The 17,430-nt window shown below is 35.4% G+C and overlaps 1 protein-coding gene across 2 annotated transcripts in view; it reads right to left on the bottom strand.

Moving 5' to 3' along the window:
- The window catches only part of SHPRH (SNF2 histone linker PHD RING helicase), a 55,578-nt gene that overhangs the window by 10,479 nt on the left and 27,669 nt on the right, over positions 1-17,430 (bottom strand). For both annotated transcript variants that reach the window (XM_026845111.1, XM_026845112.1), the window contains 9 exons: positions 15,420-15,527; positions 14,312-14,454; positions 11,516-11,689; positions 11,123-11,185; positions 9,788-10,013; positions 7,197-7,340; positions 5,798-5,899; positions 4,903-4,974; positions 2,972-3,160 (listed from right to left, as the gene is read on the bottom strand). In XM_026845111.1, coding sequence (XP_026700912.1) covers positions 2,972-3,160; positions 4,903-4,974; positions 5,798-5,899; positions 7,197-7,340; positions 9,788-10,013; positions 11,123-11,185; positions 11,516-11,689; positions 14,312-14,454; positions 15,420-15,527 — 1,221 coding nt within the window. The remainder of the gene's footprint in view (positions 1-2,971; positions 3,161-4,902; positions 4,975-5,797; positions 5,900-7,196; positions 7,341-9,787; positions 10,014-11,122; positions 11,186-11,515; positions 11,690-14,311; positions 14,455-15,419; positions 15,528-17,430) is intronic.

Genomic DNA, 17,430 nt, shown 5'->3' with positions numbered 1-17,430 from the left:
AAATACAGATGCTGAATAAGACATACAAATTTTCATATATATACTGCGAGATATTGATCTTAATTCAGTATTCTATAGAAACCATAGTAAGTTATTCTTTGTCAACTGTCCTTAAAGGAATATGAGGCAGAAATTTTTATTTTTAACTGCTGCTTGTTTTGATAGTACATACAGTGAAGCTGCAGTATAAATTGTTATTTTTCATGAAATAAGAATGGGCCTTGTTCAAGATGACATGCGAATTCACACAATATTTTTGCTTTGCCTGAAGTTTTTGATGCAGAAATACTTCAAGAGAACACTACACTCTATTTATGAAGTGTAATTATTCTATTTATTTTTTAATGTAATTTATGAAACATGTTTGAAATTCTGGTGATATCTCTAAACCCTTAGGAAATAATCTGTTAAAACACATGTATGAAGCAAGGTCCTAATAACTAGCACTTCAAAAATATAGCCTATTTACTCCCCCTGGTGCCACATGCTGTTAACTACTTCAAATCTATTAATTTGATTTACAAAGCATCTACTCATAAAATGGAATTCCAGTTGTCCACGTAGGCTGACGTAACTAGTGTGAACGTGGTAGCATTGACATCAGTACAGGCCAGCAACTCTAATATAGCCGCAAGGTTCAAGAAGACTCGCACAGACACCATGGAAGTCTTTGTCAGCACATGTCGTTATCACTTTTAACTGTACTAACCAGATTAAAACTACGATTAGTATGTCCAGCTGTATTATAATCATATTGTAATTAAAGATAGCAGTACCATCTAAACCAAAATATTACCAATATTAGCCTTTTACCTTTGCATTTTAGGCCAGAATCTTCTATTTTTTACGAACAACTGCAATAACCACAGTTTTTTGGTTTAACAGTATTCTATAACAGATTTGTGCAAGTAAAAATATATCTATGCATTACATATGTGTCAGTATTACTGAAGACTCATGGAGATACTGTCTCTTCCTCCACCCCTGCCTTCAACCCAATGAAAATCCACTGTTACCAAGAAAAGTAGATAAAAAAAGCAATCAGGACTGATTTCCTACACATTTGTGCCTAGAAGTTCATTAACTTTTGTCATTAGGAAGGCACACAAGTTACACAAATAAAGTTCCCCTAGAAACTTGAACTTTAAGATATCTTTTGTAGTAAGGGGAATCTCAAGCCACAGTATTTTGCTAAGTAGGAGACATATTTTATGTGTACGGCTATTTTAACAAGACTTGTAGACAGTGAATTACCTTTGAAACTCAGACTCTCAAGATGTTTGAAAAGAACTTATGGGTTGTTAAATTAAGGAAGATGTTTAAGATAGTACAATGAAAAGACCTTATTCTCATCAGAAAGCCAGGCTAAAAGGAATAAACACAGAAAGTCAGTGGAGAACACAGCTACCAGCCTTCAACAGAGCAGTACATTGTCAGTAGAAAGCCTTGAGAAAGAAATTGCCCAGGCATGAAGCTGTTCTAAGACCAGCAGCCACTCTTTATTCAACAATCATCATTTCAGTAGGTAAATACATCAAGTCAGTGAGGCTTTAACCAAGTAGCTGAAAATGCAGACAGGCAAGAAACACTAATAGTTTTTCCTGAAGTTTTTCTTCTGATTTTTCAAACAAAAACAAACAGAAAACCCCAGAAATAATACTTGCAGAGTATCCAGCTGCAGAGAGTCAACACTCCTCTAGAATACGGAGAAAAAGCTTATACCACACAACTAGATCAAAAGAATTGGGGATGAGCTTGAATAAAGTGGCCTCACAACCATGTTATTGATGATACTCTTATAGGGAAAACAGAACGTCCCCAACATCACATCAGAGAAACCTTTCTTCAAAGAACACATTCATGGTCAACAGGTTCCAATTAAAAGCATTGTTTATGATAAATAGTATTTTACAGGATTAAATCTTCTCTATTTTCTTTACTGTGATTTGATTTATTACCTAATAATCTCTGGGTCAAGTTACTGAATATGCTCATTAGAACCTGCCCAGTAATTTATTATTAGACAAGTTAGATGGAGGAAGCATAGATAAAAACTCCCTTCAGGTTTTTAATGTTCATTCACCCCTATTAAAGAAGTAGTTGGGGTTTTTTCCCTCCTAATTATGGTTTGTATAGCAGACAATATTACACAGATATGCAAAACGCAAAACAACTACTCTACTTCTCAGGTAGCTCAAGAAACATTCCAGAAGAGTAATCTTAATCAGGATTTAAGTTCTCTGGCTAACAATGAAGACTTACCAATTTTAAATATTTACATTATCCTAACAGCCTTATAGTACAGACAGCTTTCTCAAATCACTCATTTCAAACAAACATAGCAAAACTGTAACTCCAAAGAGCCTCATCTTAGCTACAAAAAAAGCCAGAAACAACCACAACAAAAAAACTCCAACTAAACACCTGCATATAAACAGCATTTATTTCTATCCAGTGTCAAATGCATAAAAACCAAATCATAACTAAAGCTCATCAAAAGCTGTCATCTCTCCCTCCTTCCCCCCAAGACAGCAGAACATTAGCAGATGTGTAATTTTGTAACTCGTATACAAAGTCTTTTCTCAGGCACATTGCAACAGTGGGTGTTAAAATGATACCCCCTTCCACACCATTTCTTTTCATGTTTTGTTTCCAAAACTCTTAAGTTATGAAAAGGATAAGTTAAAAAAACCTAAACAAACAAAAAACAAAAAAAGCTTTCACTTGACATGAAAATGTGTGTCCTTCCCTGGGGAAAAATGCAAAACCACTGATTACACTGCAAGAAAGGCCTATATAAGTCATGTCCAATTTAAAAGAAAAAGTACTATACCTTTTGAAAAAAATTATAAAGTTAACCTACTTATAAAATGATATGCTAGATTTGTCTGCCTAAATGCAGTATGTCAGAAAACACAACAAATATGCACTGCTGAAAGTTTGGGCCACAAAGCTCATATAAACAACATACCTTTACAGGAATATCATCCTCCTGATTTGCGGTTTCTGCAGTGAAGACATACGATATTTCTTTATGAGATGTTGTCTGCCTGCAAATGGCACATTTAATTGAGCTCCGGCGGGTGCCAACGCTGTATTGTTCTACGATGATAGCTATACACTCATTACAAAAACAATGTCCACACGTCAGCACTGCCCACTATGCAGGGAATTAAAAGAAACCAACACAGCACAATATCAGTTTTGGATCAATGCAAAAGAAAAACGGTACACTAATACATAGTAAACTATATTTTCATAAAAACATTATTTTCATGAAACTCATTAGATAAAAATTAAAGAATTTTAGAATTTTTAGCACACCAGCTGCTAAAAAGCCTGCATTTCAAAGTCTTCCAGCACAGAAAGATTCATGATCCACAGAAGTTCCTTGCATTTATTATTCAGTTTTTGAATTTTCCGTTTTAAACTTGAAAAGACAGTAGTCTTTCATTTCCATGAATGAGATGATTCTTAATGCATAGACTAAGTACACAGATTAAGTATTTACAACATTTTTTAAACGATTACACAAATGTTTGTATCGTCCTTTATAAAAGTTTTTATATATTCATACTAGATCAATCTTTATTAAAAAAGTCCTAAAGTGCTTTAATTTTTACCTATTATTAAATCAGACATCTTTGGCTTTAGGAAGAAAGAAGATTTTGAAGAAATACATTCTTTTGACAGAATGCATTAGAAACAAAAGAATGCATTGCAGAAGCTGTTCTTCCTTTGCAGGCCTAGAACATCTTATGACCTTCCATAACAGAGAATTTGTAAACCAGTGTTTCTGCACCTAGAAATAACATCATACTCTGTACTAGTCTGTTCTATAGGCCATTCTAAGTGGGGAAAAAAACCCCAACCCAACAGTTTGCATGTGTCCAAGTAGCAGAGGGAACTGACTAAATGCCTGATTATCAAGTGAAAGATCTTTTAGGCTTTGTGACTTTCCTTCAATCGTGCAGTAATGGGATGCAAAGAATTTCAAGAGTTCCTTGAAACATGATGGCTACTATCATCTAAAGTGGCAGTCCCAGCCAAAGTTAAAGAAAAGATTATTTTTCCTTTCAGTGAGCTCCTCCAGTTCAGAGATGAAGCATATTGGCAGTTAACAGGGCAAACAACTGTTCTCTGTAAAACCCTGTATCACCCTTGGAAGAGCACAGGAGAGATTTTGGAAACATGGAAGGACACTGGTTCATGCTTACACATTAAAGCTAGCAGAAGGTAAACCACCTTAAAATAGCTACCCTAGAAAAGGAGCCAATTTAGTTTGACTGTACAGGAGTCCTTTCATGTTTTTACCTAATGCACAATAAGTAAACTAGGGCTTTGTACTTTATGATATAACTCAGTTTTGATTAAATCTCACTTAGATTTCAATTCCTGTAGTTCAACAGGTAAGTGGTGGGGAAAGAAATCCAGATTGCTAGTCTTTATTCTATTGGTTTTTACTACTGTTTAAATAGCTAATACCCATTTCTTTAAAGGCTAGAAGAAAAAAAATACTATCAATAAGAGCAGTTACAGTAAAATACAACAGTATATACAGAAGCTTAACTATTTCTTCTTTCTGTTAGCTTATAAATGGCAAAGGCATTTTTCTGACAAAAGCAAAACTTCAGTTATAAAACAATCAGCAACACACATTTTTGGAACACTTTTGTCCAAACACTTAAGCAGATTTCAACAGCTAAAGGCAGTAGAGGTGCTTGCATCAGAGCTAGATGTTATTTCAGGGGAAAGGCTGGTTGGTACATTGCAGGAAAGGGCTTATTTCTCCTCTTTCAATACAATATTAATTTGAAATTAAATGTTGAAAATTCGACGTACAACTGACTCAGATCTAGGTAAAGACATTCTAAAACCAAAACTGTTGACTCAGTGTTTTACCTGTTTTCCCAGTTGACGTGCACAGATTGGACATGGTTCTGGGTTAACTCCCCCAGTAGTTTTATCCTGAGACTATAAAGTAGAAAAAAAAATATAAACTTTGTGTTTCAACAAATAAAAAAGTTATTCTATATTTAAAACAAGTTTCTAGAAAAAAATAATAGTGAAGTCCTTAAAAACCTGTGTGAGCAAATTAAAAAACATCATTAATAAATAAGTCTACCTTAAGGATTAAAAAAATACGTAACTTATGGTAAGTAGAAGCAGCACTGATCGTACTGCAATCCTTCAGATACCACTGTGTGTACCACAGCTTTGAAAAATCCTGTTAAAAGACAAGCTTCAGACAAGAAACTCCTCATATTTTCCTAACAGCTTCACATTGTTGTAAAAACACTTAAACATACTTGATTATGCTTAACTATGCTTACTTCAGTGCAATTGTACTTACCCGAACATTATGATTAAAGTAACAAAACATACATGCGGTTTGTCTAGTTTTTTTACACTTATTTAACCTACAGACCTGCTTGTCCTCTCTTTAAGAAGGTAAGCTCTTTGTAAAATAGCAATGGTATGTGGAGAGGTACATAATTTTACAAAGCTTCTACTAAACATGGCCCAGTTAACTATAATGAAACTTAGTGTTCAGTTGTTCTTTGTGTTACTGTGTAGTCATAAAGCTATTTATTATATATTTTGGCTATTTTCTTAATTACAGTTATAAAACTATGCACTAGTTTTAAATGGTTAACACACTCAACATGTAATGAATCTTCACATAAAATATATTTTCTTTAAAAATCTAAGTTTTAAATAAAAATAATGGTAGGTTTTTTCCACTAGGTAAATAGAGTACATCACTTTGGTAAAGACCAAGAACAGTAAACCTTACTTTTTCCAGATTAGTGAGATACAGGAGTTGTCCTAATTTCTTTTGAAGCTGTGATTTGGCAACTGCCTTGTCATTCAAAAGTTTCACTCGATTTTGCTCTACCTATGGAAACAGTATTAAACACATATTAAAAAAAGAAAAAAAAAAATTCAGTTTTACAATAAAGCTTAAATTAATTTTTTGGCAAAATTCAACTGAATAGTTTACTGTGGACAGACAAAAGAACAGCTCATGCTGTAAATGTAAAGATGTGCTTCTCCCTAGGCAAAATTGATTGATTATTCCTTTCTTGTACTCAGTATGAACACAGTACTGTGAACAGGCTGAGACCCAGGAGGTATCCAAATCTTTCCAGAGACAAAACTAATTTAAAGTAACTTCATTTTTTAAAAGCTTCTGTCAAATTTCATTCAATTTATTATCTCTTTGCTTACAGTCAAATATATCTTAGACTCTACTGCTGGTTCCAAAAACAATGTGTAAGAAACAATTAGTTACTTTCTTTATACTTCTTAGAAGATTTCACTTTTCATTTAATGTATACAAAGATAGAAACATCAAGCTGACTCCTTTTTAGATTAATTACAGTTGGTAGTGGTATAGTTATTAATACTGCAGAAGAGGCAAGCGCCCAAAGGATGAAGGCCAAAGTAACACTTTTTTCTTTTATGGTTGCAAATATATACATGAATCTTAGACTTTGTTAAACATTTCTTAAGCGAAGTGCTCTATTTTAAAAGTTGCTTTAATACAGAGATGAAAATCTATTTCCCTACAGAAAAAAAAAAAAAAAGAAGCACTTTTATCCAACACTGAATCTCAATGAAAAAAAGCACAAAATGTTTCTAATGAAAACATATTTCTATTGATGAATAAAAAAAAAAATAAAGAGGTTAAATCAACCCAGCATGGTCTTTATGTTCACGAACTGAAAGTATCTCTGAGGTGGCTCAGAAATTCCAAGATACTGAAGAAAGATTTGTCTTTTAGGTTTGCACTGCTGGTTTTATGTCCTTGTGGAAAGTAGCAATATGGGTGAGAAATCAGGTCAACTTGATTTTTACCACCAGCTTGGAAAACTGAGCAATTGCAGAGAAAGGTCTCAGAGCCTTCACCTGCTGCTGAAAGGACAGCAGTCTTTTGGAAACATGCCACTCTTACAGTCAGAAGGCGGACAAAAACATATCAAAATAAGAGTTATAAGCTCAAAAAGGCCCACATACTGAATATAGAAATAGATAGGAATACTCTATTCAATCAAGGCTTTCTGAAATGGAAACAAGAGGCATATTCTAGACCTTATACATACATCTAGATAGAGCTTTTATCTTTGTAGGAGATAGATTATTTCAGAAAAAAAACCCAAACCCAAACACTTATTTCCTGCCAAGAACTTTACCTCATGCGGTTCTATGATGTGGAGAACTGGTGGATTTGGTTTCGGCTCATCAGGATGACGCACTCTCAGCCGTTCTGTAGCCATTGCCAGTTCATCAATAGCAGACACATGATCCCTAAGTACCATCCAATATTCATGCAGTAACTGTAAGAAAAGCCCACACAAATTAGTAGAACTGAGTTGAGTTCCCTTTATATGGCATTGCCATACAATATATAAAGTGAAAAATCTTTTTTTTTTTTTTAAATAGTAATTCACACAACAACAAATGACAAAGTAAACCAAACAGTATAGAGATCATCTTGCCTGCTTTCTTTTCCAGCCTCTTTATGAAAAACTATAAATAGCTGTCTCTCATTTCTTCTACAACTATTACAATAACTAATGAAACTAAAAGTTCAGAAACAAAATGCCTTGCAAGACTAAGCAAATGCTGAATAAAATAAGGTAAAATGATTAAGCAATTTTAAACAGGTAGCTATTATAGTACTGACTGCCTCTTAAAGATGAAGTAAGTTTTAAAGAAATCTGAGTGGTCTCCATAAAGGCACAGACAAGCACAAGGTGAAGATAACATCAGATTCAATTATCCCACGAAAAAGTAAATTCTGGCTTTCTACAAACAGAAATGGCTACAACTGGAAGTATACTATACACAAACTGACATTATTTTTCAGGTACTGATAATACTGTAGAATATTTCTTCCCAAGCTATCCACTAATTACATATTTATAAAAAAAATCTTCAGTGATCTTACTGAAATTCTAAGACCTTTTGCAAATGCCAAAAATAACTATTTGTTGATTTCTATTTTTTCAATTGTAAAGATATTTCTAACCACTCAGTTGCTGGAGGGTGCGCAGGTTGTTTGGAGTTTTTCTTTTAGCTCAAGAAAGACTACTGAAGCATTTGTTTTGAGCTATGCCTAGATTACAAACATAAAATTACTGTTTATTAAACCTGGTATACTGGGTAAGGACAGAGAATAAGCTGAAAGGTGCTTACTCCCCCAAAACTGAAGAAACTGAACTAAAATAAGGGAGAAAGTAAGCCAAAAAAAAAAAAAAAAATCCTGTAGCTCAATGTAGATTATAGTATGGACAACTGAATCAGTATTTCCAAGTCACAACAGATGGAATCATAAAGGCACTATTCGCATTCTCATTGGCATATTAGTCCCATCTTTTGTTTCCTAAAGTAAAAGGACATGAAGAGATTGCGTTCCCAACTTGCAGAGGAAATCCCCAACATACAGCAATGCCTATGTAACTACTTTATGTCCTCCTTTTGTGAACCGCTACACACCATGGACATAAAATAATGAAGCATGAGAACAGCTAAGGTCATTATTCTCCAATCAGCATTTTGGTACTGTAAGTAAGTGACCTAACTTTGTGAAAACAGTACAATTTAACATGTTTAATAGCATTTAGGTATCTGATAGTTAAAGTTGACAGAGATGTCATTTTGTTTAAAAAAATTTTGTACTGTGTTACACTGTAACCTAGTAATTTTTTTTAAGGCACCTCCAGATTAAGTCCCACTCCTAAATCACGCTACCAATTTGAGGTAAGTAGGTGATCAGTAATCAAGCTTACTAAAAAACCAAAGACAGACTGAATTCCATTAGTTAATCTAAGGTACATGAAGTAAATCGGTCTCTAGAATATCTTCTCTTCTTCTGTGGACTAAAGCTAATAACAAATGTTTAAATTCTTGGATAGTATAGTTCTACAAGAAAAACTGCTTTTTCAGAACCTCCTCAGAAAAAGCAAGTTAAGTGACATTTCCTAAGCCATGAAATATAGAAGGCCTGAGAGAAAGATCGCAGGGGTGAAAACCCTTCAAGAACAGGAATTTCCTCTATTGTCAGACTGTAAAAAAAAAAAGCATACAAAAGAGCAAATAAACCTGACACCAATGTACCAAGCATGTTCTACTGAAGCTGAAGTCTGTATTATTAAAATGAGAAGAAGCATTCAAGAGAAAACACTTTTGATTACACCTAAGCTGTAAGAGAGGATTAGACCGTTTTGTGCAACAGCTCTTTCCCCTTCTCCATCACTGGTTTGTACTCACTGCAAGGGAACACAAACACGCAGGGATACATAAAGAAATCCACAGTATACTCCTGTAGTTCTCTCTGATCCAAACAACAGGAGACTATTTCAGGTTACACTGTCTAGTAAACAAAACCCAGGAAATAAAGCAATAGTGAAAGGACATCTGTAGCCAACACAAGACTGAAGGTAAACTGTATTGCAGAATGGACCAACATTTGATTTGCTGAGTCTCGCTATATTTTGATTTAAGTAAACAAACACATTTAATTATATCCGTATATTGTCTTAATAGATGCAACTACATAGCTTACTAATTTGCTTAGTAGCCAGCATAGCTTTTAGAAACTCTTTAATCATATATAAAGAATTTAAAATCAAATCCCGTATTAAGTACTGTGAAAAAGCTTCATGTAGGCAAACCCTAATTTCAGGAATACAAATTAGATTTGTTCATGTGCAGCTTAAATTTGTTTATATTACATTGAATGGACTACACAACTGTTCTGCCACCATCTCATTTACTGTACCTTATATTCCTTTTTCCATGCTTCAAAGAGTTCCAGAAATATGCTGCCTTCTTCAGTGAGCTTAACATCCATTCGGTGAGCTTTGGCAAAGGAGAGAATAGCTTTCAAGGCACGTTCAGTTTCACTGGTCGCCCACAGTCCTCTACTTGTGGTGGGCAAACGGTCATCAACAAGCCCTTCTTCGTCTTCTATCATCTCCTCAAATATTGCCATTTGGCCTTTAACACTTAAAAACAAACCCAACATGATACTTATCACAGATTTTGTACTTCCACATGCATTTCTATTTATTCACCATATATTTCAGCTTTCTATTATTTTATTAAAGAATAAAGCAAACCAAACAAACAGCTGTTTTACTACTTGATATCCCAAAAGCTTGCTTTGAACAGAGTGATCTCTGTATCAGCAATGAAATCATGTCCAGGCCATTCTGTCACCTCAAAATCATGAGCAGCTTACACAACTTGATTATCTTTCAGTAGTTACTAATCATTATTGTCATATTTATTTAAAAAAAATTGCAATTCTGAATTCTTAAATCAGCAAGAGTTGCAGTTAAGCTCTGATGCAAAATTTGCTGTTCATTGCACTATTTAAGAACACCACAGCTTCCCAGTTCCCTCCTTGACAAATAATGCTAATTCAGAAAGTTTCCTCATGATTCCAGCAATCATTAGGTAACAGAGCTCTCACTTGTAAAGACTTTTCAAAATGTTTTCTCAGTGACCTTCAGATTTTTGCATCCAATTTTGACACTGTGAAGCATATAAAAGATAAAATTCAAAGAGAAAGCATGCAGAGGGCTGTAATCTCTGACTCTCAGCACTGTCCCCTATGCATACTTCTCTCATACCATGTGCTGGTGCAACCCTTCTTTCAGCTCACAGCTGCATTCACGTCTGAAATTTCCTCTTTCATTGTAGCTTTAGTCAATTTTCATTACTTTGTGAATTATACAGAAATAAAAAAAATAAATCTATAAACGAGTATAGTAGTATACCACTTGCAACTGGACTGCAAATATTTGTACAAACAGGAATATGCGTGTAATAAGCATACTTGTATTTATTCAGGCACTTTGAACACTTCAATCCTTTATTTCAAATATTATAATAGCTTGAAAAGTGGCATGTATTTGTTCCTTGTATGCAAGTTCTAAAAAGTAAACTTACATAAAAAATTAAACCTAATAAAATTAGTATCAAGGCCACTAGGAAGAAGTTGCTGTAATGCATTCATAAAGTTATTTCAGAAAACCTAAAGTATAAAATGTAAAACAATCCAACTTTCACTTTTTTATATAGTGAGAAGTTTATAAAGCTATAAACTTACGTATGAGAAAAGAGCTTTGACTCGTATTCTGTGAACAACTCATCAGCCTTACAGAAGACGCAGCTGCAATACAGAAGATTAAAAACAGAAGCACTCAGAATTTTATTAGAAACCAAAGTAATTCCTTTAATTCCCTACTCCAACATATAAAATCACACAAAGTCGTTAAAAAAAACCCCAATTTAAGTCTTATGTATACTCAATATAATCACTGACAGGAAAAGATTTTGTAAGAATAACACCTAAGTAAGGTCATGATTCTAACAAACAGATCTGTGATATCTGTGTGCATGCAAACCCTGAGTACAGAATAAAGACTTTAATCTCTTATTTCAAATGAAGGAAAATTTAATAGTACACATCTAAAGCATATTTTCTACTTTCAAGACATACTTGTTAAGTGGAAGTCTAACAGGTCGCAAATGGCAGATAGTGGCAGCCTCAATAACCTGCTTAGAGGGAGGGCCTTCTAAGTTTTTCACTGCTTCTCTTACAATCTTCTGAAACTTCTTCACTTCCTCCACCTGGGTTGTGAGTAGGTACTGAAGGCCTCTGCAGTCACGGAATCTGATTTAAAGAAAAAGGGAACTAACTGCACACTGAGTCACTGAATCCAAACTTAATTCAGTATTTTGAAGTGGAAGAAAAACAGCTAAATATTAAACTAGGACAACATATAAAATTCATATCATAAGCAAAAGCTTATTACTACTACATGTAATGTTGTTAGAAATCATTCCATTGTGTCCCTCAAAATGATAGTTGGTATTTGCAGAAGAGAAGGACTCTTCCCAAGACTTGAGAAATGCAACCAAGTATTAGTAGGCAACACCAATCTGAAACATTCTGGTCCACAACACAAATCTAATAAAGGTAAACAACTGCACATAATTATACTCTTATTTGCATCTGTTGGCCAACAAACTGATTTTCAATGCACCTGTGCAATTCACAGCAGACACATACACCCATCACAAAAAAAGTATACTGCATTTTGCAAGTTAGCTTTTGAAATTAAAATTATTAAATGGACATGACAGTGAACTATTTTAAAAAAAAACCTGTCTTTCTTGGATTGGAGTGGGAACATGAACACCAGTTAAACACTTCCCAGATTGTGTTTTTCCTGTGAGCAGATGTCTCTTGCTGAGAGTGCACCATTCGTACAAGGTCCAGCATTCATATACAAGACAGGGTATTACAAGACCCCATATGGAAAGTTTGATCCAAAACATCCCTTTCATAAGTGTGGAGAGAAAAGCACAGGTTTAACAGCCGTAAGTTTGGCATTTAATGAGCTACTTGAGCAATATATATTTTAAACTAGAATAGATGAGTTTGCCTAACGAGGTAGTGTGAAAATACATGTAAATGGCAACTGTAAATCTGTTGTTAATACTATCACAGTTGCCAAATATTCCAGACTTATAAAAATTTCCCACAGTATATCCTGGATTAAGCATTTCTAATACTCAGCTAGGAGATCAGAACTTGTCATTTCCTCCCCCTCCCCCGGAAGGAAGGAACAGCAGAAACAATGGGTGATGAATTGACCATAATGCCTATACCCTGCCCCTCTGTGCTGCTGGGGAGGGGAAGAGGGACAGAAATCAGAAGCAAAGCTGAGCCTAGGAAGAAGGGAGGGGTGGGGGGGGAAATAGTTTTAAGATGTGCTTGTATTTCTCCCTGTCCTACTTTGATTGGAAAATTAAGTGTTGGTGGTGTTCAAATTAAGTTGATGTTCTTTTTCTTCCCCTAAGGAGTCTGTCTTTTGCCTGTGACCATAATGGGTGAGTCATCCCTCACTATCATTATATCTATTCCCAAGCCTTTTGTTTTATTTTTTCCTCCCCATCCCTGAGTGGGGAGGGGTGAGCAAGCAGCTGCATGGTGCTCAGTTGCCCTCTGGGCTCAAACCATGACAGTATCTCCAAGGAAGGAAACTCCACAACCTCTCTGGGCAACCTGTGCCAGTGCTCAGTCACTTCCACAGTAAAAAGTGTTTCCTGATGTTTAGAGAGAACCTCCTGTGTCTGTTTGTGTCCATTGACTCTTGTGCTGTCAGTGAGTGCCACTAAAAAGAGTCTAGCTCCATTGCTTTTGCACCTCCCTTCAGATATTTATATACATTGAGAAGATCCCCCTGTACTGCTGAACAGTCCCAGCTCTCTCAGCCTCTCCTTATGTGAGAGATGCTCCAGTCCTTTCATCTTCTTAGCCCTTTGTTGGACTCCCTCCAGTATGTCTATCTCTCTCTTGTACTGGAAAGCCCAGAACTGGACAGAGTACTCCAGGTGTTGCCTCATCAGCACTCAGTAGACAGAAAGGATCATCTCCCTGATCCTGCTGGCAATATTCTGTCTAACACAGTGCAGGATACCATTAGCCTTGTTTGCCACAAAGGGCACATAGATGGCTCTTGCTCAACTTGGGTGTCCGCCAGAATCCCCAAGATCCTTTTCTGCAAAGCTACTTTCCAGGTGGGTGGCCCCAATATTTATTTTTAACAGAATTTCCTTCTTCCTTCTTAGCATAATTCCGAGTTTTGAAGAAGAGGTAAAGTTTTATATCTTTACTTAGATTATTCAATAGAATTATGTTAAGTACTGAAAAGTAAAAGTAAAACCCTAAACTATATCTCTGTGCATAGGCCTGGATCTATAAAAGCTAAGGGTTGGTTGAGGTGACCTCCAGATATCCCTTCCAATCCATTATTCTGTATTTGCACACAACAGTGGTACTGTTGTCTCTAACATGAAACCAAACTAAAATTCTTTGCTCAAAAACAATGATGCTGTTTTACGATGTTACGAAAGGATTTTCTGATATTGCCTACTTTTCATTTAAGCAAGTAATTTTTTTTGAGTTTACACAAATTTAATGCAACAAACTTTGAATTTTTCTTGCACAACAGTTGCACAAGTAAAGAAGACTGTAAAACCACAGCAGATAATACAAAGGAACATTTAAAAGAATGCTTCTCTAGGAGAAAACTAACTCCCCCGATTTTCTTTCCAAGTCTTCTATCCAGTTATGCTTTTTGGGGAACTGTTTTTGAAATTTAACTGCAGCCCAGATGCTCTGAAGGAGAAATGCTTGCTATTTAATTGCAACTGTTAGTACAAACTGATAAGAGGACTTGAGCAGACTTAACTGTATTCATTAGCCTATTTTAGTTATTTTTCTTACTTCTCTGCCATGGAGAGTTTACTAGTCTGCTGTTTGTAGTTGCTGGCTATTTCGTTTTGCACACGTTGAACAAGTTCCTCATCGATGGCATACTGTATTGCTGTCTGGATGACATCCAACCACCAAGGAGAACCTGAATGTATCTGTATGCAAAAGAACAGATTTATCCACATTCAACAAACCACCAATTTACTCATTGCAGCAGAGGCTTATACTGCTCTTTAGGCCACACACACAGACTGGTAAATTCATGGAAAGTGGAACACGAAAGAATGCTTTAAAAATATCCCCTTTCCTGTTGAAGTAAATACATGATCAAGAAATTTTCATTTCCATCTACTTTCACACCTTCAAATTGCTTCAGTGGAGTTAAATTCAACAAGGCCATCCACATAGAATAGCCACAGAGTTACTGTAATCTGAGTTTTCCTCTGAGATGAAAGGATCATTTCATCAGAGAAAGCAAGCTCTCCAAAATTAATGGAGCAACACTGAAGTCACCTTATTGTTTTAAAAGGTAAAAAAAATGCAGAAGTTCACTTCCTCATGTGCCTTTTGCCTCCATTTCTTTATTATTTGTTTACTATTATGCAAGGGACAAGCAGCATTTAAACTTGGGTGTTCATCAATTCATTAAGGGTTTACACATTTCCACTAAACCTGAATTGTCAGATTGACTAAACATAATTAAGCCTTAAGCACAATGACTAAATGAATGTCAAAGAGCAGTTCCTTTGAAAGTAACTGAAATAACATCTGAAACATCACAGAAACATTTCAAGGCCAAAACCTCTAACATTTACCTAAATTACAGGTGAAGCGCAGTTAAAATAAAAATCAAGCATGGTGTTAAAACTTTACTAGAATCATCCCACCATGTACTTCTGGTTTTAATGATCTCTCCATCAAGTACTGTGTGCCTCTAAGCGGGAAACATAGAGTATGTTTCGGGGCTGCATGCACAGGCCCAGTGCCGAAGTCTCACTCCAAATAGGCCTTCAAAGAACTGTTTGAGATAATAAACAGCTGGAGTTCTAGATAAACAGATGAAAGTAGTATTTTAAAACAATCTCAGAATTCAGAGACTAAATCTCTAAGAGGTACCTGCCTTTCTCTGGAGTTCCCGAATGGTCTGAAAAACTGGCTGTAAAGCCTGATGGGCTTCTGCAACTTCTGCATTGGATTTACTCATATAATGCTGTCGAAGTTGTTCTGCCTGTGTGGAAATAAAAGCTTAAATCATGCACAAATCCTATTTATGAGGAATAATTGAAAATATAGAAACTCCCCAGCTATCACAATGTTTTGAAATGGTTAGCTACCTACATGCTACCCACTTTCGTTTGTAAGCAGTATTTAGCATTGATTTTTTCCCCTTAGAATCTAGCATTTATTAGTAAGCCCTCCAAAAAAACATTCAAGATGACAAATAACTACAGAGAGGCTAACTACACAATTTTTCTTTTGGACAAGTCCAAACAACACAGTAGGAATACACTAGGAATTACAAAAAGGAACTGGAATTTATCTCATGATTCTTACTTCTCCATATGATATATTGTGTTGAATAAGCAAACAAGAAAGAGATCCTAGAGTAATCTAAGAACAGGACAATTTAACTTACCTACATATATGACTCATACATAAGTGACAGACAAGTTTAAATTTTATTACTTTTAGGTGCATCAGATACAATTTTTTCATAAAAATTAATTATGACAGTGAAAATCCCTCTTGGTATGCAGGTGTCTCCACAATACAATTTGATATTTTCAAAACTAAAATGAACAAATAACTTACATTTCTTACAAGTAACATGTATGTACATATGTGTCTTTCACAATTACATTCCAATTTCACTAAATATTTCGTTCAACTTAAAACACACCCTAAGTCTTCCTTTTTATTTCCCTCTAACAAGATATTACTGTTACAGATGGAACTCAGTTTACCAGGAGTGGACAGGACTCTCAAATATTTGGATGAGCTACTGGCAAAAGATACCTATGAAAAATAATCTCTGCTTCACATTTATAAGCAAAATACAAATTTTCCGATCCTTCTCTTTAGAGTAATGTCAGGACAAGGTGATATAAAAAAATTGCTAGAGTTACAGGTCAATAAATAATTGGGCAGTATTTCTATAAAGGTGGGAAGAAGCCTCTTTAAATATTTAAAGAGAACAAGTCTCATTAAAACAGAAAAAAATGCTACCTATGCATAGAATTTGCATTAAAAAGATGAAATATCACAAGATAACCAAATAGTAAGACAGATACTGATCACCACCACATAACTGGAGAGGCAGAAAGAACTGGGCTTGTCCATCTTGGAGAAGGCAGGTTTAGAGGATACAAAATAGCAGCTTTCCAGCAGCCAGAAGGAAATAACCAAGAACAGGGAGTCAGACATTTTACTGAAGTACACAGCAAGTGAACAAAGGACAATGGCTGTAAACTGGAATGGGAGGTTCTATGTGAACTTTTTCCACTATGAGGATTACAAAGTATTGGAACAGGTTGCTCAGATAAAGTGTGAAATCTCTTTCCTTGGAGGTTTTAACAGACCAACTGCATAAAGCCCTGAGCTACAAGGTCAGAAATCAGTGTCGTCCCTGCTCCAAGAGTGAGGTTCAGCTAGAGACCTCGCAAGGTCCTTTCCAACCCAAATGATGACACAATAACAATGTTCTTTTGCAAATGTGGTCCATGTTTCTACTTACCTTACCAGATATTCCCCAGTTAAGATTAAGGATATAGTTAAATGTGCTTCTGCACACAGGAACTAATGCCCAGTGAACTTGCTCATCTGGCCAAAGATGGTCAACCTTTCTAGATGTTAAGGCAGTACAAGAGTGACAGAGGTGAAGCAGTTGCTGTAGGCCATGTGAGTACAACATGTTATACAGGGGGAGTCTGGACAGATGCCACTAGCAACGTTAGGCTGTGAAGAACACTGTAAATCAGGACCTTCTCAAGAAGGTTTCAAAGGAGATATTATCAGTACCACATGCAGGACCAAAAAAAGAGAGGTAGAAAAACAGCTCTGAGGCATAAGAAGATGTGTTAAACAGTAGTAGCTTATATTTACTAGGGGATGGGGAAGTGTTTTGGAATACA

This window comes from Athene cunicularia (genome assembly GCF_003259725.1).
Source record: "Athene cunicularia isolate RWA chromosome 3 unlocalized genomic scaffold, athCun1 chr3_part1, whole genome shotgun sequence".
NCBI classification, from domain to species: Eukaryota; Metazoa; Chordata; class Aves; order Strigiformes; family Strigidae; genus Athene; species Athene cunicularia.
Note: the sequence above shows the minus strand (reverse complement) of the source record. Positions and strands in the feature narration are given on the sequence as shown.